This window comes from Ambystoma mexicanum, chromosome 4p (genome assembly GCF_040938575.1).
Source record: "Ambystoma mexicanum isolate Mex_15411 chromosome 4p, UKY_AmexF1_1, whole genome shotgun sequence".
Classification (NCBI taxonomy): Eukaryota; Metazoa; Chordata; class Amphibia; order Caudata; family Ambystomatidae; genus Ambystoma; species Ambystoma mexicanum.
Window position 1 is genome coordinate 169,900,717 of NC_090927.1, and position 26,272 is coordinate 169,926,988.

Here is a 26,272-nt window from a genome sequence, read left to right on the forward strand (position 1 = left end):
CCCGGCCAGCTTAGGCACCAGAGCCGTGTCTTCAGAAGGCCAAATGCCTGCTCAATCACAACGCGGGTACAGTTACGTGCAAGGTTCTATTCCTCTTCGTGCCTGTTCTGTGGGTTCCGTATAGGGGTAAGGAGCCAAATCTTCAGGGAATAGCCAGCATCACCTGCATGGCTGGAACAATGGGGCCTTGTTACTGGTCACCTCAATTGCAAGTTGGACATTTCACACTAATTCTGTTAGCATTCTGATTGGCATCCACGAATCCCAGCATGCATGGAGACGATCAGTTTAACTGCAATGTGAGAAGGTAAGCTAGTCCCTGCAAGAGGACGTGCACTATGCATGCCTACGGCAGTATTTCACATGTCCTGGGTGTGGATAGGTCCTAGGTGTTCCTGGGCCCAGACAACCTTTGTACCACACTGCTAGTGTACTGCCATTATGATTCCAATGTCCCCATGCTGTGAAGCGGCACATCAGTAGTGGTGTACGGGTGTGGTTCTGTACAATGGCGACAGGTGATCCATTTGCACGCACTCAAGGGCACATACCTGTTGTGATGTTGTTCAACGCACATTTACATTACGCATATTGGCTGCATGTAGCAGCTTTGTCTCATGTAGGGTATGGAATGATGTTCATGTGGATAGATGTGTCATGTATTGCGTTATGGATTGATGTCTTTGTTGTGCAGTTTACTACTTGCATGTGGTTTCGTGTCCTCACCATTGTTGCTGCGTTGGTGGACATTGGCGTACATATGTATGTCCCTTTATTGTACGGACGACAGTCCACAACCAGTTGGAGTATGCATCTCTCCCAAACCCCCCCCCCCCCAAACACACCTCACATCACACTGCCATGTGCCTGCCCTGCTACTCACCAAGTAGCCGCAAACTTTGTCCAGCATGGCGCTCCATGTTGCGTGGCATCATTGAGTTCTGCAGGACCATTGATTCATGGGTTGATCAGGGGTATCGGTCACAACAATGTGTTATTCTCTTTTTTGAGTCACATACCATTTGGACATCGATTTAGTAGTAATGCTTTCTGTTTCGGTAGACCGCCTCATTGTGATGTGGGGGCAACATTTCCACATGGGTATAGTCGATTGCCCCAATGCTACTTGAGATGCATGCCAGTGAATAGATGCCAACTTTGTCGTTGGAGATCTCCTGGGCTGTCCGTGGCAGGGATATGTGTTCACTTGTGTGCTTCAGGGGGGCATCGAGCACCTGGGTCAGCGTGCGTGTGAATACTGGTTGTGAAATGCCATGCATCTGCCCTACCGTATGCTGGTAGGTGCTTGTAGCCAGGTAGTGGAGCACAGTTACCACCTTCAGTAGAGGGGGGGGGGGGGGGATGGCAGTACGGATGTCTATGTGGCTCACTATGCCGTCGTGATTCATGTCCACCATGGTGGTGATGGTATCCCAGTCCAGGCGGCACAGGGTGTGTATCTGCTCAGGGGTTAGGTTGAATGGAATGGCTAGAATCCTGGGGATTGCTGGCTGCCTCTGTGGTATGACTGGGTGCACTGGTGTGGCTTGCTGGGCCAGTATCACCATACTCCTCCCCCTGCGTCTCCTCTGTGCTGCCTGTTGTTGGTGCTGCAATGCAATCATGTCCTCCAGCCCATGTAATGCTGCAAGTATTGGAACCATCTCGGTGTGGGAGGGGGGTGTGGTGTGCTCCTTTTGTGCTTCCCCAGTCTCCATTGCCTCCACCTATGCTGTTGTGGCCACCTGTGGCAGGTGGGGACACTACTCAGCTCTCTTAAAGTGTGGTTCGCGATGCCAGTATTTCCTCAATGCCGGTATGGGCTTCTTCGGCCAATACCATGCCGCTATTTGCATGTCCGCATGCCTTGTAATGGTGTGCTATTAGCGCCATGCCGCTATTTCCGACCTGAGGGGTCGCGCGCCTACAGACTGGCCGCTATTAGTGGCACCGTTCTTAGCGGTGCCGTTAATAGCGGCCAGTCCGGGTCGTGATTGGCTTGGGAATTTAGCGATACCCGTAATCCCTTACCGGTACCATTATTCCCTTACCGCCTAACGTGTAATGAGGCCCATAGTCACCAATCAGAATTGCATTTCAAACTTACATTTACTGCAAGTCGCAGCTCCACTTCCACATATACACAGAGATATATATATATATTCAGTGAAAAAAACTTTGTTAAAGGGACGTTATGGTCCCAAGTAAAACCGAAAAACCCCTGAAATTCACCAGTTATGGTAAGCTGAGCAACCATAACTCGCGCCACCACCGATGTGTCATGGATGTTAGTCTTAGCAGTGCATGGTGGTGCATGGTAACGTTTTTTCACTGAATTTCATAGGTTTTCAGTAGCGCAACTTAACCATAACGCCCCTTTAACGTTTTTTTTTTTCAGTGAATTTCATGGGTTTTTACCAGTGCATGCCACTTTCCTACAACTTTGTAAAATCATACTTACCCAATATAGCAATATTTGTGTCCCATTTACAAAGTGTCACCTTAAAACTCTGCCATTTCCCACCTGGCGGAATCATTAACACTTCTATACACTTTACACTTACACTTTTTGCAACTAGTTTTGCATCCGTAAACGTCTACGAACATCTGACTTCATAGCGGACCTTCCGGACAGTGCCACATGACCATACGCTGACGTGCGGCATGACGTGTCCGAGAACGCGATCGCACAGATGCATAAGATCGCTGCTTCGCAGACAGTTCAGAACTGCATTTTCTACTGATCAAGGAACTTTCAACTTCAAAATTTCCCTTGCACAGCTCCAACTCCTACTCCTACTCATTATCCATTAACAATTAGTACAAAGTATATACTTTTAGCAGAACTGCTATTTATCTTAAAATGGCATCAGCTAATGCCATCCCTCCTCCCCAAGAGCCACCACTACTGCTGTAATCAAGGAGCATGAGAAACACTGCCCCCTACCTTAGAAATAACACCTGCGCAACATTTTCCTTTGTCCACCTACCCCTCCATATTAGTGTTTGGTTCCTCTTCCCTCCCCACCTTTAGTTCTCAGCTCTCCTGCCAAAAAAAATACATCCAAAAACAACAAAAGACATATTCCTTTAGGAACCACCTTTCACAGTTAAAAAATAGAACTAAAAAAAACATGTATAGACTCCATCTCCTTCATATTTCTCTGTAAAGTACATAGACTCAATAAGAATTTCCAACATTTCCATTTGCATTTTGTGTTATGCTAATGGGAATATTGTGGCATTCCTCCGTTCCAGGGGCTGGAACGGTGGATAACTAGGTCTCTGGACCATTACCCTCCCCCCCCCATTCCAGCCCCTGAAATGGGGGATGAAGGCCATTAGCCCCCCAGGTTCCCAAAGCGGGAACCCGGCGGCTAAAAGGATTTTTCTTCCTACACTGGGACACCTCCGGCGTCCCGGTGTAGAAGGAAAATCCTTTTCCAAGATGTCCACCATGGAAAGGGAAGGCGAGCGTTCCATACAGGCCCCGCTTCGCTTTCCATTGCAGCCTGCACAAGGCAAAAAGAGAACCCTATGACCATATTACCACAAGCACATTTTTCTTCCCTTTCAGATCTATCCTAATTTTGAATAACAACCACAAAGCCAGTCCCAGGTGGACATGGCCACTTGAATCCTATGTTCTGTCCCTTGTGGTCATGAACAGTAGCCAGATTGTCTGGATCATGACCTTATTCCATGACCCGGACAATGTGGCCACTGCCCATGGCCACAGGCTACCCCTTAGTCACTAAAGGTATACCGCTATTTTTTGTAGCTACATTATGACACTTGGCAAATAATGAAACACTGGCACATTTGCAAAACCATGCTTGTAGGTCCTTGCCAATGCTTGTTACGCAAGTTCGCTGGAAATCCACCCATGTTTTATTGTTTCAAAAGTGTCATTGTATGTATGCACATACAATCATCATATAACCTAGCCCCCACTTGACAAATCCATTCAGACTTTACGAAAACATCTATATCTAGATCTATAATCGTTTTGCAAACCTTTTTGTAGATTTTTCAAATGACACCACATTTATAAACCTTTACAATATTTTGGGACCCCCCTCTAATTTTGCTCCCTCTTGACAGAATCCCACCAAACTTCGCAAAAACATGTATATATAGATCTATTATCAGTTTGCCAAATGTAGTGTAGATTCGTCAAAAGGCACCTCATTTATAAACCTTATTATTTTGGGCCCCCCCTCTAATTTTGCCCCTCTTCACAAAACCCCACCAAACATCACAAAAACAATCATATCTAAATACATTATCAATTTCCCAAATTAAGTGTAGATTCGTCAAATGGCACCTCATTTATAAGTCTTTACATTATTTTGGGACCCCCCCTCCCTCTAATTTTGCCCCCTCATGACAGAATCCCACCAAACTTTGCATACTCACTCAGAATCAGGTCAGGAATAAACATGCAAATTACGTGCAGTTCCATTAAGTGGCACCAAAGTTATAAGCCATCCAAGAACTGCATTTCACCAACCCTGTAATGCTGAGTTGTCCGTGAACATTCACAGAACTGTTCGCGAACATCTTAACTGTTCGGACTTTCGCGGCAAAAAACGCCAATTTTTTTGCTTCTTGCAGCCATATCCTATCCCATCCTCATCACCCCTCACTTCCCCAGAGATTATTTGATAAGTTTGACAAGTGGAATGTTGTGTTTTTTTAATATGTTTTCACTGCGATGTCCGCGGACAATGGCGAAGTCCGCGAATCCAAGATGGCGGGTGTTTCCAAAAATCTGACGCACTTCACGCTCTTCACCATCCAATCAGCGAACACGTTGCATGTCCGCGGACATGACGTAAGCCGATTAACCAATCGGTGTCCTGTCCGCAGACCGAACATAGATATCACTAATTTGTGACCTACTTTTTGGTCATTTTTTTTAAAAACTACTGGACGGATTTTCACCAAATTTGCAAAAGCACGCTTTCGGGACCAAGCCGCTGCTCCTGGTCCAAATTTGGTGAAAATCCATCCAGCGGTTTGGGCCCAAAAAGTGCTCTTCCTATGGAAACAGCAACTTAACCATAACTACACAGCCATTAAAGTGGCTGTGTAATAGCCCTATATAAATCTTACGTACATGGCATAGATGGAAAAAACAAAAGATTCAATGGGGCTCTATAAATTTAACATGAGATGTGGCACACTATACTATTTATTCATATGTCAGTATGATGTGCAAAAAGCGGGGTCCATTCAAACTTCTGCTCAATTACTCTAGCACATTGGGTGGATGTAAATGACGGTGATACCATTCCAAGATGGCGGGACGGGATTTGTCAGCAAATAATGCAGTGAATTGTAATGAAAGTTCCTCCTCTATGTCTACTCTCTCACGGCCAATCACTAGCTGCTCGTTTTCTGTTCAAATGTTACAAACATACACTTGTACAACAAGGGTTTAGGTTGTGAACAAGTGGCGAGTTTAGCCGCGAAACGCGTCAACGTTCACATTTTGGGAGAGCCCGATTTTAATGGCTTATATTTACTAAAGTTTTTAGCTGTGTTGTTTTTCATTAATTAAAATAAAGATTGTTTTTTGCAACTAAGACACGGCATCCGGATGTTTTTTCGTCCTTCAACTATGGAGAGTGCCGCTCACCTTGCCTGATGATATCAGAGTTTAACATTATATATATATATATATATATATATATATATATATATATATATATATATATATATATATGGGATACATTACTCACCGTAATCGTATTTCTGATGCTTGTATCTGCTTAGATTCACATGCTGTGCATAGGCCGACATCTAGTAGAAGCTGCGGAGTATTACAGTTTGTTTTTCGAAACTCGAAAATGGGCGTCGACACAGGCGTGCCAGTAATACTATCCCTAGTGTGACGTCCACTGTACCCAAGATCCCTCACGCGTCTAGGATCCTCAGATTGTATTTTTTCTGACATGAGGAAGCATGAGGAGTAGCGTGAGTACCGATAATCCAAGCAGATAGACAGAAAGGTAAGACTACAAGCAATCATGCGCCTTCTCTCGGAGGGGAGGAAGGGTGGGTCGCATGTGAATCTAAGCAGATACAAGCATCAGAAATACGATTACGGTGAGTAATGTATCCCTTCTGAGGCTTGTGGAATCTGCTTAGATCACATGCTGTGCATAGATTAGCGAGCAGTACCCGAAGAAGGAGGTGGGATGTGAGAAGGGTCATGAGCAAACAGGTGTCTTAGAACCGCTTGTCCCACTTGTGTATCTGTCTTGGAATGAGTGTCAATGCAGTAATGCTGAGTAAAAGTGTGAATAGAGCTCCAAGTAGCTGCTTTGCAAATGGTGTCGAGGGGAACATTTGCAATGAAAGCCAGAGTGGCCCCAATGCCTCTAGTAGAGGGGGCCCTTGGCGTAAAAGGCAGAGTTTTTTCAGAAAGAGAGTAACACAGCTGTATACAGTTGATAATCCACTTCGAGATAGCGCCTTTAGAGACACGATCTCCCTCTCTGCCTGTAGCTACGGAGACAAACAGTTGATCTGTTTTCCTTAGCGGTCTGGTTTTATTTACATAGTAGAGGACCGCCCTACGCACATCTAGGGTGTGTAGTTTCACCTCAGCCGAGCTTTGCGGGTCCTGGAAGAAAGCCGGAAGCTCGATGGACTGGTTTACATGGAACTTTGATATAAATTTAGGTGAGAACCTCGGGTGTGTGCGTAAAACCAGTTTGTCCTTGTGAATAGTGAAGAAAGGATCCTGCACTGACAGAGCCTGAATTTCACTGACCCTTCTTATAGAGGTAATGGCTACTAAGAAGGCCGTTTTATAAGTCAGGTGTTTGAGACTACTTTTATGCATGGGTTCGAAAGGGGGGCCCATGAGCTTAGCTAGCACCACATTAAGGTCCCACCCTGGCGGTGGGTTTGAAATAGGAGGGTGAAGTCGCTTTACTCCTTCCATGAAGGCTTTAACTACTGGTACCTTCCACCACGACACCTTGTTATGGGATGTGGTGTAAGCCGAGAGGGTTGCCAGGTGTACTTTCAGAGAGTTAAAAACCAATCCTGCATCCAGCAGGTGGAGCATGTATGTCACGACGTTGGAAGGAGTGCAATCAACAGGGTTGATTTGTTTATTCTGGCACCAAATAACAAATCTTTTCCACTTGTCAAAGTAACAGTGCCTTGTGTTTGGTTTCCTGGATTCTTTTAGGATGTCCATACACCTCTGTGGTAGATTGAGATGTCCAAACTCTATGACTTCAGGAGCCATGCTGCCAGGTTCATTGAGTTGGGTTGTTGGTGCACTGTTTGACCTTGTTGCTGGGACAGAAGGTTGTACCAGGCTGGAAGTTTGATGGGCTCGCACACCGCCATTTTGCGTAGGTGTGGAAACCATGGTTGTCTCGCCCACATGGGAGCAACTAGGATGAGCGTCATCGATTCCTTGTTCATCTTGTACACCACCTTCCCGATGAGAGGAGTTGGTGGAAAAGCGTACGCAAACATCCCTGACCAGTTCATCCCCAGGGCGTTCCCTTGGGAGTCTGGCTGGGGGAACCTGGATGCAAATCCTGGGCATTGTTTGTTTTCGCTTGTGGCGAATAAGTCTATAGTGGGGAAACCCCACCGAGAGAAGAGATCTCCTACAATCTCTCTGTGAAGTACCCATTCGTGTTCTTCTGGGAGGGAGTCTCTGCTTAGAGCATCCGCTAGGGAATTGAGCTCCCCTGGAACATGTTGCGATGACAGGAAGATGTTCCGTCTGAGTGCCCATATCCAGATTTTTTGGGCAAGCTTGGACAGATTTGGCGAACGAGTCCCTCCTTGCTTGTTCAGATAGAACATGGCTGTCGTGCTGTCCGTCCGGATCTGCACCGACAGGTTTAGTAGATGGGGCTCGAACGCCGGAAGCGCTCGGAATACTGCCAGAAGCTCTAGGAGGTTGATGTGGTTCTTGGCTACTGAGTGAGACCAGAGACCCTGAGCTGTGTGGTGGAGATGGTGAGCTCCCCACCCAGTCAGGCATGCATCTGTAGTCACCACTGCCTGTATTTCGGGATCGTAAAAGGGTTTTCCCCTTGCGAGATTCTCTCTTGTCCACCAGTGTAGGCTCTGTACCAGTGTTGGCGAAACGACCACTAGATCGTCCCACTGACCACTTGCCTGAGACCACTGTTTCGCCAACCATTCCTGCATGGGACGCATGCGCAGTCGCGCGTGGGGGACCAGGTAAATGCATGACGCCATCATGCCCAGTAACCGCATTGCTTTGCGTACCGTTATTTGTTGACCGGACTGATAATGTGGAATTTGCAGTAGTATATTCCGAATTCTCTCTTCCGAAGGGAAGGTCAACCCTTCCCGAGTATCTAGGATTGCTCCTAGGAACTGTTTTGAGGTGCTTGGCACCAGGCTTGACTTCTTCTCGTTGATTGAGAAGCCTAATTCGTGGAGGAGGTCGATAGTCCTTTGAATGTTTGTCCTGCAAATTCCTGGGGTTTCCCCCGTTATGAGCCAGTCGTCCAGATAAGGGTACACTGGGATTGCCTCCCTGCGTAGGTATGCCGCTGCCACCGCCAGTACCTTGGTAAATACCCTTGGTGCTGAAGCTATCCCGAAGGGCAGTACCTTGAATTGGTAGTGGCGACTGTCCACCTTGAAGCGCAAGTACTTTCTGTGCGCCGGGAGCATGGAAATATGAAAATAAGCATCTTTCATATCCAAGGTTGCCATGTAATCCCCCTTTTTTAGGAGGGGGATTACCTCTTGTAGTGTGGTCATACGGAATTTTTGGGGCTTGACATACTTGTTGGCAGGCCGTAGGTCCAATACTGGGCGCATTGTCAAATCTTTCTTTGGAACAAGGAAGTAGGTTGAATAGATACCCTTGTTTACCTGGTGTCCTGGGACGTGTTCTATCGCGTCCTTTTCTAGCAGAATGGCGATCTCCTCGAGAAGGATCTTCTGATGTTCTAGGGAGTGTACTTTTTGTCGTGGAGGATGGTTCCGGGGACGCTGCAGTAATTCTATACAATATCCTGTGGACACTGTTGACAGCACCCATCTGTCTGAGGTGATCCCTTCCCAAGCCTGGGTGAAGTTGGAAATGCGTCCCCCTACTGGGGTTGCATGAGAAGGGACCCTGAACTGAGCGTCACTGCTTTGGTGGAGGCGTCCCACCTCCCTTGTTGGGGCTGCCTCTGCCTTTCCCACAACCTCTTGTTACCCCTGCCGTAACTTGGGGTAGACTGCTGGCTGTTGTTCCACTGTGTACCCTGTCCCTGGGCATAGTTGCCTCTTTGTGAATTTTGGCCGCGTGGGCGACGAAAATTACTGTTCCCCCTCTGGTTAAGGGGTTTGTTGGTTAGTTGGCCAAGGGATTTAAGTGTTTCGTATTCGTCCTTGGCGTTTTTCAGTGCGTCTTCGACCGCTTTCCCAAACAATAGATCGGGTTCCACCGGCTTGTCTATTAAAGAAGCCTGAGTTTCTGTTTTGAACCCCGACTGCCGTAACCACGCATGTCTCTTGATAACAGTACCCTCTGCTATCAATCTCCCTGTGTTGTCCACGGCGTCGAAAGTTGCTTTCAATATGCAACCAGACACGGCTCTCCCTTCTGCCGAGATCCGAGCCAATTGGCCCTTTAAGGGTTCCGGAGCAGAGGCTATGAGTGCCGCGACCTCTTCCCATTGATGGCAGTTGTAGCTGGCCAACAGGGTGGTGGAGTTAGCAATCCTTGCTTGGTAGGCGGACGTTGAGGCTACCTTTCTGCCAAAGCCTTAATGTTTCTTGCTCTCCTTGTCGGGAGGAGCTTCTGATGAAGATAGGGGTGTTCCAGCCCTCTTCCGAGTGTTGGTAACCACTAGGGAGTCTGGTTTAAGATGTCCTCTTATATAGAGAGGGTCAGATTGGGCTGCACGGAAAAGTTTTTCGACCCTGGGGTTGACTGCTCTGGTGAGGTTTGGGTTCACCAGGGACGGATCTATTCTTCGTTGGATGGATTTAAGGATAGGGATGGTCTGAGCGACCGGCCTCCTCTCTCCTACCAACTCTTCTGCGAAGTCCCTTTCCTCCTGTACACCGTCGATGTGAAAATGTTCTGCCGCGCGAGCGAGAACCTCATTAAGGAGGGGCTGGTTATCGACTGGCGAGTCGGTACCTGGGGCTTCGTTCTCTACCGGGGAATCTACTCTGTAAATTTCCTGCTCATCTTCTCCCTCCTCCTGGTCCTCATCATCCGCATAGTATTCCGTCCCGGTTTGTTCCTCCATAATTTCAAACTCCTGGTCCCCCTCAGGGAAAGGCTCTCCTTGGTACCTGGGGTGTGGAGTAGAGTATGGAGTAGAGTAAGGCTGTACCTCGAAGGGTTCAGGTCTTTCGAACCGGGCCCTTTTACTTAGGGGGATGGGATCAGTGGAACCTGAGGGTGTGGCTCCCTGAGGGTCATACGAGAGGAAATGCTCTGGATTCTTGTCGTAAAAATCAGCCAAGGAAGACATCCTTGACATGACCCTGTCTATGTCTTCGCTGGACCATTCTTTGGAACAGGGGATGACTTTAGTAGGCAGTTTAGGGGACTTATCAAGGGTACCCTTGCTGGATGTTGATCTCTCAGTAGACTTGTATTTGTTTGTCTGCTTAGGGGGGGAAGGATGGTTTTACAGGAGTGGAAGAATGTGCTTTCCGCTGTTTCCCCCTCTCCCCGTGCGTGGAAAAATGTTTTCCCTGTCCCTTGGAGGCCCCGGAGACTTTCGACGCCTGGCGTCGAGGATCGGGAGAGGTATCTGTGTCTTTCGAGCGTGGGGCCTCGCTGGTGTTAACTGCGGGCTCCGTCTCTTGGAGCGCGGCCTGGGGGGTGGAAGTCGTCTTCGTCCTCCGACGATCGAACTTCCATTAGTCTAGGGAGCGAGGCACTCTTGGCAAGAGTGGATGATTGCCTTGCGTCATGAGGCGATCTCGATCGAGAGCGCCCAGAGGACACCGAGTCGGACCGTTCTATTTGTGCCTCTTTCCGAGAAGTCGACGTCGTCGAGGTTCGGTTGGACTTAGTGTGCTTAGTGTGTGTGTAGGGTGTGTAGCGCTTGCGTCGCCGGGGGTCTTCCCCCATAGCCGCCCTGCCGGACGACCTTCCGAGGTCGGGGACCTGCGCTCGGCTGTCTTTCGACGCCGTAATGCCCTCGCCGTCCGAAAGTACGGCGTCGCTGCCATCGCTGAAGGCGCCCTCCGCTGCCATGGCCGCCTGCCTGGCGTGGTGGGCCCAACGCTTTGTCGAACGGTCCTTGAGTGTCTTAGGTTTAAACCTACTACACGCTCTGCAGTTCGCTTCGGGGTGGTCCCTCGGCAAGCAGAGATTGCACGTGGCGTGCCTGTCGACCCAAGGGTATTTGCGGTTGCACTTGGGGCAGAATTGGAAAGGGGTACCCTCCATACGCACCTTGAGGCAGCGGGCTGGTAAGTGTAGGAAATATATAAGTGTATCTATATAACAAGAGTGAAGAGTATGTACCACCCCCCACTCTCCCTACTTGCAGGGCCGAGGCCAGCGGCCTACTAGGCCCGGGCCGAGGCCAGCGGCCTTCCGAGGCCCAGATCCGTCGTGCAGCAGCCGACGGTCGATGTCTTCTCCAGCCGTCGTCGAGGGTCGACGTTGGGGTGGGGAAGGATGTCAATAAAGAATATTAAATTTCAATTATTAGTAAAAGTATGGCTAAGGCCAGGGGACTCCGCAAGATGCTTCCGACCAGTATGGCGGAAAAAAACAATCTGAGGATCCTAGACGCGTGAGGGATCTTGGGTACAGTGGACGTCACACTAGGGATAGTATTACTGGCACGCCTGTGTCGACGCCCATTTTCGAGTTTCGAAAAACAAACTAATACTCCGCAGCTTCCACTAGATGTCGGCCTATGCACAGCATGTGATCTAAGCAGATTCCACAAGCCTCAGAAATATATATATATATATATATATATCTATATCAAATCAGGGAAGAATGAAGATTTCAGCAAAATAAAGGGTTTAAGGCAACATCCATCTTTTCTGTCGAGCCACCTGGTAATGCTATGCAGGTTGGACAAAGGCTGCAGCTCTCCCATGAAAACTTACCAGAGCAGTGATTGATGCCAAATTTCCATGCGAAGGAGCACACAATAGCAGGAAACAGTTCAACTCTTCTTTTCAAGGGGCCGAGTGGGTCAACCAATACCAACATTATCATGCCATACTGGTTATTAATAGGACAAACATTACATTAAGTGGACAAAACACACGCACAAAGCAATGCAAAGAGACCGACATGCAGCTGATGTTAACATGAGCAATCAATCCCCTTTCTGGAGATCATGGCTTCCCGACTATTCTCTGGTGCCACCTGTCTAACCAGATTATGCCACTTTAGGAATGTACATGTGTAATGTAATTAAGCATGTATTTTAGAAGCTTGCTTATTTATTCACAAAAATGTAAACCTGTGGGTTACTTTATGCATATTAATCTTAATATAGCCCTCATGGCATCTGGGGCCAGAGTGGACAGGGATTCTTTAGCATTACAGTGAGCAAGCATATTTGATTAATCAATCCGGTGGGGGAAGTGCACCCCAAGCCCATACGGATATGTATTTGGACCCAGTGTACAATTCCTGAAAACTGTACAACTGTAATGCAGCAAAGACAATAAAAGGATAACAACTAAGATGACAAATCCCGTTTGCTGAGTAAAGAGGAAACGCTGGGGTGAACATCCAGCAGAATCTCATATGCTATCTGGAACCATTTCTTGTAGTGGAGTCCATCAGCACTGGGGCTGTGACAGGTCAGGCTCAAATCACAAGTACAACAACACCAAGTATCATGCTCATGTGCCAGGGCCGTTATCTTGGACAAATGCAATAGTTAAGGCCTCACTACTGTTCAAAGTGTTCGTATTGTGCATTTTACAGAAACATCCATTTGTGGATGTGTGAATCTAGCGATCAGGCCAAAATAGTCATCAAAAAAAGATGAGAAAATCAACATTTAAGGGCGAGGCCCGAGACCATATAAAAGGAATATTGGCCATGCTAATCAAATTAACGCTCTTCCCTGAAATCTGGATTTAAGTCTACAACTGCGGTACATTTCTCAGACATTCCAATGTAGGTTAACACTGTAGCGACACAAGGTCTGGACGGGCTCCTAGTACCGAGAATGATGATGGCAAGCAGGCAAGCAAAACGGTGACAGCGGTCAGACGAGCAGACACTGGCACAGGTGTCCGCAGCCATTTACATGACCGGACAGTGGCACTTTGTGATGAAATAACAGCATAACAAAGTAGTCATTCAGCTGTACCACAGAAGTTGTTTGCAGGTTTACGTGTGCTGCTTTTTATAAGCCATGCCATCTACCACAACCCATCTGATCTATGGTCCTTGTGGTACCCACACTCCCCAATATGCATCATGGTCAAGAAAGCAATGAAACCATTTAAAAGTAGAACGGCTCTTAAAAGGGTTTCTGCGAATACACACTACTTATGGTGACATGACAAGAAGCATTCTATTTCGACACCTGGAAACTATACTTGATAGATGCATACCGTACCACCATTGCTTGCTAGGACCCGCACCAATCATTACATATACAATGCAGACTACATATTTGCCACAGGCAGTAACGGAAATAATGAATGGAATAAACGAGGAAATTATGTCTACTCCTGGTCAAATTTTATGAGAACATAAAACAATCAAATAGAACGTTTCATAGGTAGAGATGACAAGGACAAAGTAAAACAATGCTACTGTCAGTTATTACCCACCCTCGTTGTAAAGGTATGCAATAAAATTATTTTAGTACATTCAGAAATGCTGTTGTGCTGTAGTTTCCAGGGATGGCACCTGTCCATTGGCATCCTGCAGGCGAACAATGAACATTTCCCAAAAGATGCAAGTCCATTTAATTTTGGCATTCATACACAACCAAAACAATTATACTGTCCAAAGTATGCCAAACGTCATACTGCAAAGTTTTTAAAAGGTCACATTTCTTTCCAGGTCTGAGGTTACATGAATTCATCCGACTCATTGCCATCCTACAGGAAAGAAAAAACAAATATATAATCAAATACACAGCACAGTTCAAAGAGAAAGCTTCCAGAGGCACTCATACATGGTAGTAATAGGTGGGAATTGAGGGACACGCAAAGTGAGGATTATGTCCACGCATATAAATGATCAACACTACCGGTGCATTGATATCACTGCAAGCACATAGCTCAAGCACACACAGCAGCAGAAAGGGGGGATTAAGTAAAGGAAAGCATTTATGATGCGACATGCACCTGCTTTATACGGGGCGAGTAAGCTTTGCAAGAAAAAGAAAAGACCCATCAAAAGTCCATTAGTCAATAGATGAAACATAGCCACTTTCCTGTACTGTGCTAGATGGAAACTAAGATGGCCAAGACAACCGATTGGCGGACGTGCCTCAATTTTCCTATTTAGCCAGAAGCTAAAATTTCCATAAAAGCAAACTTTCACCTTTACCCCGCAGATACCATGTGCAAGCACCAAGAATACAAATAACTGGGTATATGCCATCTCTCAATTCCTTTAGTCTCCGGTGAGCCTCTCCGAATTAGGTGCCGGAGGCAAGTATCAGATAACATGGAAAGACAATGGGAACGTTTGGCTTATTTCTGTTGGGTTATTTGGATTTTCACCTTACATTTGGGGTCAGAGGGATATCTACTGAAGGCCCCTTGTCACTGTGCTAGGGGGAATTCTCATAAATGGTTGATTTCCCTTACCTAGTGAGTCCCCCAGCAGCTTTGCTGGATTTCTAGGATTTATTTTTTCACCTGTTAAGAGTGTGAGCATTTTCTCCCACTCTTACATGTGTTTTGCTGTGTGTATTTTCACTGTTTGTGTGATCTTGGTCACTGGAACCTCACCTACTCCATGTGCAACACTTTTTGTGTGCATTACATAGCACCTTCAGTGCAGTGACACAGGGTTGTCTTTGAGACTTCCCACTGACTCAATTTTTCTGGGGCTGACTACTGTGCCCCAGAAACAGGTACAGTTGCCATTAACTTTATAGAGTCACTTTAAACCACAGACCCAGTACACCCCATCTTACATGGAGTATTGGAAAGGGTTAACTCCTATCCCTTTTTGTCTGTGCCTCTTCGAGCCTTGTTTCGCTCCCTTTACATTAAGACTTGGCTGGTGGCAGTGGTATTTACCCTAACTTTTCTACCGTGATTATCTTATATAAAACATGGTAATGTTTTAGGCTATTATATTAGCCTCGAACATAAACCCGCTTGATCAAATACATTTTATTTTGGTTCCGGCTGGTTTTATTCACCTTTTTTTTTGTTAAAGTCTTCCTCGTGTTTTACTCTGCGCGCCAAACCGGGGACGATTCCTTTGTTCGCTGTTTTTTGTGAGCTTCTGCACAGAAGCCCCCCTTAAGGCACCCGATAGTCTAGGTAGGCAGGATGTGAGAGAGGGATCTTTGGACCCCTGCCATGGGTTCCCTTTGTAACCCAAGTCGCACTCTTGTCTGATTGGCTAAGGGGACTGGTCTTGCCAGGCCAGCCATGCTGCTTTGTGATTGACAGCCAGGCTGTATGAATTAGGGAAAACTACATAAAAACCAGGTCTCTGGGACTGGAAAGAGTCGCCACTGGAACGAAAGAACCACAGAGGAAGAGGAGGACCCCTACCACGACTGAACCGCCTGGTGAAGCCCTGCTGCAGGTCAGAATCTCCAAATCCGACAGAGAAGATCCTCCAGGAAACTTCTTCCCTTGAGCTGGTGGGACCAACCAGTCGAATTCGCTGAAGAGAGCTACATTGGGCCAGAGAGCCAGGAAGGTCGGACCCTGCTTGGGTTTTAAGGAGCGCACCTTTTATCCGTCGTTTGGCGCTGCTGCTGGTTTCTTCCCTGGGTAGTGAAGGACCCTCCAGTCTTTCTACTTCTGATCAGTCCGACAGTCGCATCAGGAACAATGAGCCTGCAGGAACTACCAGGAACGTCTGCCTCAGCTACAGCCCCCTCTCGGTTTTAAAGTACGGTGCAAATCTGGTTGAGCGTTTCGATCAGCCGCAGTGAAAGTGTTTGAAATCTTTCTCCAATCCGAAGGCTTGGCCTTCTCTTTGAACTAACTTTTCTACCTACCAACTTCATCCGGAATCTGTGCCACAAACTTTACCGCAAACTACTCTGAACTGTGCGATCTTTGACCCATTGACTTTGGCCCTAAGCCTTTTCTATCTGATCTCCTCACTGTAGTCTCTCTTGTTCAATTGCCCTCAGTACTTACCTGTTGGTTGTGCCTAATTTCTAATAACTTTGTCCTTCCCTCTCTTTTAAATTGCTGGAGTGCCATTTTGCAGCTTAACTTGTCTGAAATTTAAGGGAAGTGGTGTGATGCATTTATGATTGTGATTTTTAACTTGCTTGGAAAGGTGAAATGTTATACAACTGATACGTAAATAAATATATATTCATTTACTTTGAAACCTTGAGTCAGTGTTTGCCTGAATCATAGTAATTGCTGTCCTTTGTGTAACTATTTGTACTGCTCACTTAGTCTTGAGAAGTCTGGCTGCTCCGCTACTGCTACCACTATAACTTTAGTACAGGCTTGTACCAAAGGTGAAATTGTACTGTCACTTGTAGTCTTAATTGTGTGTAGTGTTCCGAAAGGGTACTGCATATAATTCTGCCTAACACACTGCAACCCTCTTTGATATGCTGTCCCATGATAGACCATATAACTCCTAAGACAGGGCCGCTTTTTAAAGTACCCCATTTTGGCTGTAGGTGATTCTATCACCTTACACTTGTGTTGTCGAAATGGAATTTAGTGTTGGCTTCATGAGGGGTGTAGCTGCTTTTACTGCATTAGTGGTCCAATGTTTCAGTATGATAACCAATGGGGTACAAGCGCATTTTTAAACCCTGCCAACTATCCCTTTCAGCATCTTGAGGTCATGCAAACATGTACGCCCCCCTCCTGGAGTCCAACCATATTCCCTTTATTCGGTTTTAGACTGGATTAGCCTGGTGGCATGCCCCAGACAGCCTGAGTTGAGTGCACATCCAGTGTAGGTGGACCAGTGTTATGGTGTTTTTTGGGACAGTGCACTGGACTGGGCGGTAAAACCTGCGTGCCTGGTGTGTGTGTGTGTGATTGGAGGGCTGTCTTTTTCCTTCCCATGAGTGAATGCACAGGCGACCATGTGCAATTCTCATATCAGATTCTTACCTGAATTGCTGGAAGATTTGCAACAAAGGTGGGCTCCGAATTTTCTCGGCCCCGGTTTTGTAATAGTTTCCGGGCTAAAGGTCTTTGGTTTTACGTCAAATTTCTACTTATTGCTGCTCGATGTCCTTCCTTGGGTGTTTCTAGTTGTGCACTCAGTCTTCCTTACTGGCTGGCTGCTAATATCCAGGACTGGAACTTGCAGGGGGCGGAGAGGGTCTAATGTCAATGCTACCAGTCAAGCAAGGGATGTTAGCATGTGTTTAGGAACAGCCAATGTGCTTGGTATATTTGCAAAAGCTGCCAACATACATGGCTGACAATCCAAAGGGGCTGGGAATAAGCAGCACAGCCAGCTTGATGTACGGCCTCAGGGGATGGCAATATGAAAGGCGTTTTGGAGGGGAGTAGTATGCCAGGATGACTATTCACCAGGGTGTGAATGTGCTGTGTTGAATGTTCACAGAGCTGCAATGGTACAGGGCTTCCAACTTGCAGGGGCTACTAATGTCATAGGTGGGCGCAGAACTATCATGGGATGCTTGCAGTGTTGTGGTGGGACAATGTGTACCAGGGTTACTGCGGTCAGTGTACACTGATGCATTCACAGAAGTATAATGAGATTACAGAGGCGAGTATGAAGAGATGTGGGCACAGAGGGACAAGGACGATAGTGAAGGAAAAATGAAGTGAGTTACCATAAAATGGCACACAAGGGGATAGGGAAGGAGCAGACATTGAAAGGAAGTAAAGAGGAATTGGAGACCAAGGGAGCAGGAATAGAGAGAAATAGGGTGGCTATACAGGCAGTTTGAAAAGAGCAGGAATAGAAGAGGGAGTCGTGAGGTAGAGGGGATGGATACAGGGAAAGAGGGTACATTGATTAAAATGTGCTTAAGCTTCGCATTTAGTGCTCCAACTAAGGACATATTTGACAGAGCCTCTACGTGGCCCGACAAGTCCAGCCCCCCCCCCCCCCCCGACAAGCCCAGCCCAGCCCAGCCGCCCTCCCCCCCCGACAGGGCCAGCCCAGCCACCAACAAGGCCAGCCCAGCCGCCCCCCCCCCCGACAAGCTAAGCCCCCAGCAAGCACAGCCCTGCCCAGCTGTCCCCCGACAAGCCCAGCCCCTGACAAGCCCAGCCCTGCCCAGCTGTCCCCCGACAAGCCCAGCCCTGCCCAGCTGTCCCCCGACAAGCCAAGCCCTGACAAGCCCAGCCCTGCCCAGCTGTCCCCCGACAAGCCAAGCCCCTGACAAGCCCAGCCCTGCCCAGCTGTCCCCCGACAAGCCAAGCCCAGCCCCTGACAAGCCAACCCAGCCCCCACCAAGCCCAACCCAACCCAGCCCCCACCAGCCCAGCCACCCCCCGCCACCACCACCACCACCACCCACCCCCCCCCCGCCACCACCACCACCCACCCCCCGCCACCGCCCAGACCACCCCCGCCACCGCCCAGACCAGCCCCGCCACCGCCCAGACCAGCCACCGCCCAGACCCGCCCAGCCCAGCCACCGCCCAGCCACCGCCCAGCCACCGCCCAGCCCAGCCGCCACCCAGCCAAGCCCAGCCGACACCCAGCCAAGCCCAGCCCAGCCGACACCCAGCCAAGCCCAGCCGCCACCACCCAGCCCAGCCGCCACCACCCAGCCCAGCCGCCACCACCCAGCCCAGCCGCCACCACCCAGCCCAGCCGCCACCACCCAGCCCAGCCGCCACCACCCAGCCCAGCCCAGCCGCCACCACCCAGCCCAGCCACCACCCAGCCCAGCCACCGCCCAGCCACCACCCAGCCCAGCCACCGCCCAGCCACCGCCCAGCCACCGCCCAGCCACCAGCCACCGCCCAGCCACCAGCCACCGCCCAGCCACCAGCCACCGCCCAGCCACCAGCCACCGCCCAGCCACCACCCAGCCCAGCCCAGCCACCACCCCAGCCCAGCCCAGCCACCAGCCCAGCCCAGCCACCAGCCCAGCCACCAGCCCAGCCGCCAAGCCCAGCCCAGCCCAGCCACCGCCCAGCCCAGCCCAGCCCAGCCCAGCCCAGCCCAGCCCAGCCCAGCCACCACCCAGCCCAGCCCAGCCCAGCCCAGCCCAGCCACCACCCAGCCCAGCCCAGCCCAGCCACCACCCAGCCCAGCCACCACCCAGCCCAGCCACCCGACTGTTAGGCAAGATTGGATGCACTAACCTAGTGGGACACTACACCAGCCTTGCCCTCTTGGTATCCCACCTATTCGTGTAGGTCTGCACTACACAAGTTGGTAGAGTAACTGAGCAGCCAGTCTTATCTCAAGAGGGGTAAATGTGAGCTGTAGAGCTGTTACAATGAAATTCACAAATACAAGTATATAAATAACACTTACTCAAGGTTTTCTAATAAAATAATTATTTAACAGTCCCTTTTAAATAAGCCTTCTTTAAAAAGGGAAATATGCAACAATAAAAATACACTTCATACCACTTGCTCAGATTTAAGTTAAGTAGATACCGTTTTGGGATGCTTCACGCACACTTCCTACACTCAGATGACTTCAATTACTAGGAAAATGCTGGCATTGATATATCACTTCATGCACTTAATGCAATTCTGATGTTGTGGAAAAGAAAAAGGTTAGGGAAGGAAAAAGGTTGACAGGTTCTCAGAGCATGTGAATACTTTTCAATCTCCCAATCAAGTCTAGATTAGATATTTCCCAGCAATACAAGTTACACTTATGCACCACCTAGCCAGGACAGCCAATGTCAATTTGAACAATGTTTATGTAGGCCAAGGCACGTCTTTAGATAGCACAAAAGTCGTGCACAATGTTTTAGAGTGTTTGTAGAAAAAGAATCACTGTTGGGCCACGAGCTGTTGGGCTTGTGAAAGACCGAGCTGAGCTCAACTCTGCAAAAAGCAGCTACTGCAAGTCTCAAGTGAGATAATGCAAGCTACAGACAAAAGAGGTAAGCACCCCTTAGTCAAGACCGTACCTTAGGTTTGAAGGAGGATCCAGCTGGATTCTGTTCTGGTTGCAGTCTTGCTGATACTGGGTTCCTGGGCCTCAGTTGTGGGGACAAGAAGGACGACGTCTGGAGGATTCCTACAATGCACTTTGAAGGTCGGCGGCAGCTACGGGCTCTTTCCAATTCAGCAGCAATTTGCGGTTTCAGCTTCCAGAAAATAGCACCACCGTACATCTTGGCCACTAGATGGGTTTCCCTTGCTTCTGGAGTCCAGCACTCCGGTGAGGTGACTCAGGCTTGGGTCATCCTGCTTCAGGAGGGTCCTCTGGATCTTCCTGGAGCTCAGGTCCAGCTTAAAAACGATGCACTTGATTCAGGGTTTCCTGACCCCTGGCACTCAGGAACCAGCAGCAGCAAAGAAGTACAGCCAGCAGGGAAAGGTCTTTCAGCAAAGTTAGTCTTGGGGTCAGTTGGTCCCACCAACCCAAGGGAAGAAGTCGTCTGTTTTGGGCTCTAGTCGATTTCCAAATTGGAGCTTCAGCACTGCAGCAGGGCTTCCCTGGGCAGTTCAACGGTCCAGGAGGGTGCAGCAAACCTGGCCTGGTAAACCATCTTCAATTCGGAAGAGTGAAGAAAACTCTTGTTTTATGGTCACTGCTGGGGCCTGTACTTTCTCTGCCAAGATGCCTTCGGGTGAAAGTGCGCGTTAGAAGTGCCCCTAACATAACAAGCAAGCTTCACTTCCAGTTTCCTTTGTCGGATATTTCGTCCGTTGGTCGACTCTGCCTTCAGTCCAAGAAACCTTGCCTTTTATGCAGGTTTCTCCCATTCATGCACAGCCTAGCTGTCACTCACACAGCAGGGTGGCTGTCCTACAAGGCCAGCCAGCCAATCAGCACTGGGTGCATTCAGATAACCAAGTAGACTAGAGACAGGGAGTTTTCAGGATCCTCCCTCACTTCCTGTACTTCCAGACACACTGGAGCCAGAGGTGGGTTTCAGTAGTGAAGCCCGCCTAAGGCAAAACAAAGGGCTCAAACCTGGTTTGGCGCGTAGAGTAAACCCCAATAAAGACCTCACAAATAGAAAATGGCGAAAAAAGAAGACCGGAGCCATTTTGATAAAATGGGCACCCATGGGTGCACTACTGCAGCTGAGGATTCAGTCTGCAGTAGAAACTCAATGATTAAACCACTGCCACCAGCCATTTAAAGTAGTGAGGGTAACATTAAAAATGTTACATGAGTAAGTAGGAAAAAGGGACTACTAAGTAATGATGTGGCATTTATAACGCACCAATACACAAGTGTTTCAAGACGCGAACCCCCCAGTACTTCTACCTAAGATGGGGTGTACTGGACCCACTTAGGAAAAACAGGTAAGTTGAGTCAATTTCACTTTGCTACTCGTGGGAACAGTAGTTTACCCAAGAGAAGGTATATAAACCTTATGAGAAATCCAAAGGACTTCTCTGTGACACTACACTGAAGGTGCTGGGTGTCACCATACAAAAGTATATGCATATGGAGTTTGTCAGGCTCCAAAAACAAAAGAAAGACAATCCAAATCAGATCAAAACACATGAGAGAGTAAGTAAAAAGGGCTCACTCACACCAGGGTTAAAATTAAAACATCCTAAAGTCCAGCAAAAGAGCTGGGGGTCTCTAAGGTTGAAGGGAATTAGCACAGAAATGAGAATTCTCCCTAACACATGCCACATTGTCTTACCTAACGGCCGCCTTACTCGAACCCTACATGTGCAATCTGATGGCGAAAAATACTTTGCTTCACCTCTTTATATCCTAGTACGAGAGTTGTTACAGGCTTTACTTTCCTCCCCATGTGTCTTCATTCTAGAATCTTACCTGCCCTCGTCTCTGGATCTTGACTGCTCTGTACTCTGGTTAGATTACAAGTGGAAAAAACTGATAGCACGGTTATCTGGAAACAGAGCTCCACAACACTGAAAAAAGTGAATCAGAAATGACGGTAAAGGGGGGAGGCGCAGAGCCCGTGGGGTTCACACAAAGTGCTGAATCGTAATCTACAGCAATCAGCATGAGCCAGACCGAGCCACCAGCCTCTAAGGGCAGTAGCGCGACAGAGTGACATGGATCTGGTTCCTCAATAAGCCATTCCATTTGTTGGGTAGTAGTTGTTGGGACGATAATTTTTATGCCAAATCCCCGCTACATGCGAGACCCCCAGCACTTTTTGCTGGACCTTTTTCTTGTTCTCCTGAAGGAGGAGAGTCCCCTCCCCCAAATTCTTTTTTTCCTCGGACCATTGAAACCCTGTTAATTTTGTTGTTACTTTGTTTTATGCAGTCACGCTTTCCTCCATACTTATTAAAAGGCATCTGTGTTTCACTTTTGCAGCGCACTGCACCTTTTGTGTAGGGTTGCTGGGAGCCCTTTGGGCTCCCCTTTTTATATTTTATTTTCCTTAAGAACTACTGCTTGCAGGCTGTCTTCACAGCATGGCTTATCATTTTATCGTCATTTCTGGTGTGGTTGTCCTTTTGGTTCTTCTGCCGTCCTGGGTGGGCAAAGTCCTGGTTTGAGTTTTGTCTTCAGTGTCCTCAATTGATGGACAATCCCAGTTAAGAATTCAAAAAGATGAACAAGTTACTTCTTACCTTGTAACGTTCTTTCGACGGGATGTTCCTCCGACGTATTCCTCATCTTAGATATATCCTTCCAGCTCTGCTGGCCTCGGAAAATTTTTTTCTGTAGAGGGCGCTGCGCGTCGACGTCCCTCGAGTCGACGTCCCTCGACAGCCGCCGTATCGACGCTCGACGTCATCCTGCCTATAACGGCCGCGCGCAGATTCCGTTGCTCAGTTCCGTTTTGTAGCCCACAGTATTACTGTCTGGACTAGACTAATCACCCTGAAAGAGCATAAGCTGCAACAACAAGGGAAGTAGAACTGCGGGGATGGATGGGAGGGTCGATGAGGAATACGTCGGAGGAACATCCCGTCGAAAGAACGTTACAAGGTAAGAAGTAACTTGTTCTTCGAAGGGATTGTGTCCTCCGACGTATTCCTCATCTTAGATAGGCTCCCATAGCAGTATTCTATATTCGGAGGAGGGAGTACTGACTTCACGCTGTCTTCTATTGATAAATAGAATGCAGTACAGCCCTTCCAAACCTAGTCTCTTGACTGGAGGAGGAATCCAGATTGTAAAAACGTGTAAAGGTATGGACAGACGACCATGTAGCGGCCGCACATATGTCTTTAACCGGCACGCCTCTTTTGAGGGCCGATGAAGCTGCAATACCTCTGGTCGAATGAGCCCTAAGGTTTTGAGGGGGCTCTTTCCCTGCCAGTTTATAACATTCCAGAATGGCTAGAATGATCCATCTGGAAATGGTCTGCTTAGTTATTGGTAACCCCAGCTTGTGACCTGCGTAACCTACAAACAGCTGGTCTGCCTGTCTTATCCTGGCTAGTCTACTAATGTAAAAACTTAAAGCCCTCCTAGGGTCTAGTCTGTGTAACCTCTCTTCCTCTTTCCCCGGGTGAGGAGGAGGATAGAAAGATGGTAGGGTAATCTTCTGAGTGATATGGAATTCAGAAACCACCTTTGGGAGGAAATTAGGCTTCACTTGCAGGACAACTTTGTCTTTGTGAAAGATTGTATGAGGGGGTTTACAAGAAAGAGCTTGTAATTCGCTCACCCTTCTAGCAGATGTAAGTGCTATTAATAAAACAGTTTTAAGGGTAAGGAATCTTAACGAACAAGAATGGAGAGGTTCGAAAGGTGTACCCATCAGGAAAGTTAGTACTAAGTTTAAATCCCATAGGGGAACTTGGAATGGTCTTGGGGGATAAACATTGGTTAACCCCTTTAGAAACTGTATTACCAAGGGTAATTTGAAATAGGATGGTTCTTCCGCAGTACGCTTAAAGATGGATAGCGCTGCGAGATAGCCCTTAATGGTGCCAACTTGAAGGCCTGAATTTGCCAAATATAGTAGGAAGGACAAAACCATTGGTGTACCACATGAAAATGGGTCGATATTCTGTTCTCTACACCAGCTGCAAAATCTGTTCCAACGGCAGCGGTATAAAGACTTTGTTGCTGGCCTCCTTGCCGAAAGCAACACCTCCATAACATCATCAGGGAGGTCCCAATCCTTGTACCTCAGTCGTTCAGAAGCCAAGCGTGAAGGTTGAGGGTTTTGATGTCTGGATGGAGAACCCGACCTCCCTTCTGTGAGAGTAGGTTCTCTCTGAGAGGAAGTCGAATTGGAGGGCAGATGGACAAGTCTATAAGGTCCGGGTACCACGTTCTCCTGGCCCAATCCGGGGCAATTAGGATCATGGTTCGCCGGAATCTTCTCAACCTCCTGATCATTTGAGGAATGACAGGGACCGGTGGGAACGCGTACAGAAGCGGAAACTCCCAGTCCACTATGAACGCGTCTCCCAGAGCTCCTCTCGGAGGAAATTCCCTTGAGCAGAACAGGTCTCATTTCTTGTTTAGGCAGGTGGCGAACAGATCTACCTGAGGGGTTCCCCAAAGGGCGAAGATCTCTTGAAGGACTTCCTGAGCTAGCTCCCACACGTGGGAGACTGTTCTGCCTGCTCAGAGCGTCCGCTGTCAAGTTCTTCTCTCCGGCTAGGTGAACTGCCGATAGAGAGATTCCTTCTTGGATTGCCCAAAACCAGAGCTGCATCGCCTCTCTGCACAGGGGTAGTGATCCTACGCCTCCTCTTTTGTTGAGGTAATGCATGGCCACCGTGTTGTCCGTCATTATCAGGACGTTCTTCCCTTGTACAGCTGGCAGGAAAGCCTTCAACGCAAGTCTGATGGCTCTCAGCTCTAACAGGTTGATGTGTAGTCTGGACTCCGATGGAGACCAACGACCACTGATGTTCAAGTCGTGGGCTCCCCACCCCGTGAGTGAGGCATCAGTGACTACTGTTATCTCCGGCCAGGGTTGCCAAAACTGTTCTCCTTTCAGAATGTTCTCCTGACAGGCCCACCACTGAAGGTCTCGAGCCACCCTGTCGGGAACCTGAAGAAGATCTGTCATTCTCCCTGAGAATTGTGACCACTGAGTCCTCAGTGCCCACTGGAGGGATCTCATTCTCAGGCGAGCCTCTGGCACAAGGAAAATGCAGGATGCCATGAGGCCTAGCAACCTCAAAAAATCGAAGGCTGAGAGACGTTGGGCATGCTGGAACTTGGTAACCATCTGTAGAATATCTTGAGCCCTCACCTCTGGTGGCGAGGCTTTTCCCAGGGAAGTATCCAGGATCGCTCCTATGAACTGGAGTCTCTGCGATGGTATCATTTGTGACTTCTTTAAATTGAGGGAGAAGCCCAGTCTGTGAAGGAAATGGCACACGTGATTTAGCTGGATCTGAGCTTGCTCCGGAGAAACAGCCCTGATCAGCCAATCGTCCAGGTAGGGGTAGACGTGAATCCCTTCCCTCCTTAGACTTGCAGCCACTACTGACATTAACTTGGTGAAGACCCTCGGGGCGGAGGTCAGCCCAAATGGCAGTACTCGAAATTGATAGTGAGAGTTGCCAATTGCGAACCTCAGGTATTTCCTGTGTTTGAGATGGATAGGCACATGGAAATAAGCGTCCTGAAGATCCAGAGATACCAACCAGTCCTGAAACTGAAGGGCCTGGAGGATCTGAGAAAGAGTGACCATCTTGAATTTGTCTTTTCTGAGGAATTTGTTCAATTCTCGCAAGCCAAAGATGGGTCTCAGTCCTCCGTCTTTCTTCGGAATGAGAAAGTAAGGGGAGTACCAGCCCTTGTCCCTCTCCGCTACATGTACCGGTTCTATGGCACGTTTCTCTAGCAGGTCCAAAATTTCCTGCAAGAGGAGCGGATCTGGAGCTTTCTGAGAGCTGATCCCCGGTGGATGACTGAGGTATACGTAGGAAAGGCAGGCAGTAACCTTGGGCGACTGTTTCCAATGCCCAAGCATCTGACGTGATAGCCTGCCATACCGTCAGATGTTGGGTCAACCTGCCTCCTACAGGTGTCCTGTGAGGGGAGTCCTCAGAGTGGTTTTGGGGCGGCTGATGCAGATGCCGA

General features: G+C 48.3%; 1 protein-coding gene across 2 annotated transcripts in view; it reads right to left on the reverse strand.

Annotated features, from left to right (window-relative positions):
• Positions 1–13,686: 13,686 nt before the first annotated feature.
• CCDC25 (coiled-coil domain containing 25) overlaps positions 13,687–26,272 on the reverse strand; it is a 217,652-nt gene continuing 205,066 nt past the window's right edge. For both annotated transcript variants that reach the window (XM_069605626.1, XM_069605625.1), the window contains one exon: positions 13,687–14,073. In XM_069605626.1, coding sequence (XP_069461727.1) covers positions 14,044–14,073 — 30 coding nt within the window. In that variant the 3' untranslated portion in view covers positions 13,687–14,043. The remainder of the gene's footprint in view (positions 14,074–26,272) is intronic.